This window comes from Barbatula barbatula (assembly GCF_947034865.1).
Source record: "Barbatula barbatula genome assembly, chromosome: 5".
Lineage (NCBI taxonomy): Eukaryota > Metazoa > Chordata > Actinopteri > Cypriniformes > Nemacheilidae > Barbatula > Barbatula barbatula.
The window spans coordinates 23,507,462-23,509,456 of record NC_136769.1 but is presented as its reverse complement, the minus strand read 5'-3'; the positions used below and the strand labels follow the sequence as shown (position 1 = coordinate 23,509,456).

Here is a 1,995-nt window from a genome sequence, read left to right as displayed (position 1 = left end):
GACATTTGGCAATAATTTATTTCATATACGCAGTAGACAGACAGCTGTTATTAACCAAAAGACAAGGTAATAAATGTAAATATACAGTTTATTCAGTTCTGTACAATTTAAGGCAAGTGAGTGTTGGGGTGATTGATATTTCCGTCCACGTATCGTAATAACGTTCCTGAAGTTGTTTGTATGCTGCAGATGGAAAAAACAATGCTTTAGACATATCTCTGCAACAATAACAATTCAGGTGATATGCTACAAACATTTCAGAACAACAATTTACATTTATTCATTTAGCACACGCTTTTATGCAAAGTGACTTACAAATGAGAGAGCATTTAACATTTTGGCAATGAGCTAAAAACAATATTGTACTTTACGGGACGTTTACAAGTAGGACAATGGCTGATGTTTTCAGTCGTTTTTTTAACATTTGTGAGGGATTCTGTTGCTCGGGGGGAGGAGAGTTGAGATGGAGTAACTAGGCGTCGCTCATTTGTGGATTGGAGGGTAATGGGAAATGGATGTATATATCAATTTGAAAATGAATAACTACGGATTTTTTGCACCTTGACTTTGACATTTCATTTGATTGTAGTGTGAAATATGGGGTTTGTGAGGATCCATTTTGTTTAAATGTATTATTATAGCATTTTACAGCAGTCTTACCATTCTACTAACTCTGCACCAATTATATCATGAATGTGATACTTCATCTGGAATTTAACCTGGGAAGGTGTGCGACGGCCTTCTAACTCATCCTTCAGGATTTCACTGTACTTGGATTTCTTTACCATGCCAAGAACAGCTTTGCGTCCTGTCAGAAAAGAGACGGTGCCATTTCAGTCGTGATCATTACTGTTATACGATCAATGGCCTTCGGTCGGTCTCCGTCCGATGGATTAACTGTAGTTATACCAACCTTTAATAAAATACTTGATGAATTTGCCAGAGTTTGGGATTGAAAGCCACCAGCTACCTGCATCCCTTACAGTCAGTACTCCTGATTTAACCAGCTGCCTGCGGACAGAAAAACATCCTGTAAATAGCTTTAGGAACCAAAGAAGATTTTCGGTATACCCTTAAGTCATTACAGTAACCTTACGTGATCTCCGAGTCTGTGAAGAGAAGCTCCTTTAGCATTTTGTCTTTGTTAAAGCTCAATTCTGTGCAGGTGGGAATAAGTTTATCCAGAAATTTCTCCACTGTTGCATGGGTGTCCCTGCCTGCCTCTCCCTGCAGGACTTTGGCTCTGTAGTCTTCAGTGAACACCAAACCAAAGGCATCGGAGTCAAATCCCAGCTGGAACATCAACAGCTCACCGCTTTCCCTAAATTCATTCTGCATCCAAGATGAACAACAAACTCTTCATCATTAAATAATCTAGCAATGCCTTTCCGTGACAACATCTTTATTTATAGGCACTGCATTTTACCAGCAACTTGTCCACTAAGGTTTTGTCATTGTGTAAACTGTAGAGTTGATGTTTGAAGACCACAGGAGGAAGCGTGTCGTCGAAGAGCTTGCGTGAAAACAGCGTCATGAGGTACTGCAAGCTCGATCTGACATCAGCCGCTCCATCTGTCATCCAAGAAAGATCATTTTCTCTCAGGTTTTATAGTTTATTTACTTCAATTGGAAAGTTAACAGTGTCGGATCAAACCTACCGCGACTGTCTCCCTTGTCTGCTCCTCCACATCTGCGCTTCTTCGTCAAACAGAAAGTGTTCGCGATCAAAGCTCTTTTTCTGTTCATTTATTGTCGGTTTGGTTGCGCTAAAACACCGATAATATTATTGCATAGGAATGTATTTTCCTTCGTGCCTTTGGATGCCAGCGAGAACGTTGTTTACGTATTTCACATTTGAAAAACGCTTGACGATAACGATTGTGTTTCTAATCAGATCTGATCTCTGTTTTAATACTCCGCGGACAGAGAAGTTTTCATGTTTGTTTCGGACAAACCCAACAGCTGACTGTTCTTCTACTTCCGCTCTAATGATCT

The 1,995-nt window shown here is 39.9% G+C and overlaps 1 protein-coding gene across 1 annotated transcript; it reads right to left on the bottom strand.

The window, feature by feature from the left end:
• LOC306893818 (inactive serine/threonine-protein kinase 19) lies at window positions 1-1,995 on the bottom strand. The gene is made up of 6 exons (XM_079455875.1): window positions 1,659-1,995; window positions 1,427-1,572; window positions 1,097-1,332; window positions 914-1,011; window positions 661-808; window positions 1-183 (listed from the first exon to the last, which is right to left on the bottom strand). Exons 1-6 carry the CDS (start codon window positions 1,744-1,746, stop codon window positions 108-110), a joined length of 792 nt encoding a protein of 263 aa, XP_079312001.1. The 5' UTR covers window positions 1,747-1,995; the 3' UTR covers window positions 1-107.

Coding starts and splice junctions, on each gene's coding strand:
- LOC306893818 (XM_079455875.1), bottom strand. CDS start 1,746: ATGAACAGAAAAAGAGCTTTGATCGCGAACACTTTCTGTTTGACGAAG. Junction 1,333..1,426: donor CCTTAGTGGACAAGTTGCTG/GTAAAATGCAGT, acceptor TCTTGGATGCAG/AATGAATTTAGGGAAAGCGG. Junction 809..913: donor CATCAAGTATTTTATTAAAG/GTTGGTATAACT, acceptor CTTTTCTGACAG/GACGCAAAGCTGTTCTTGGC.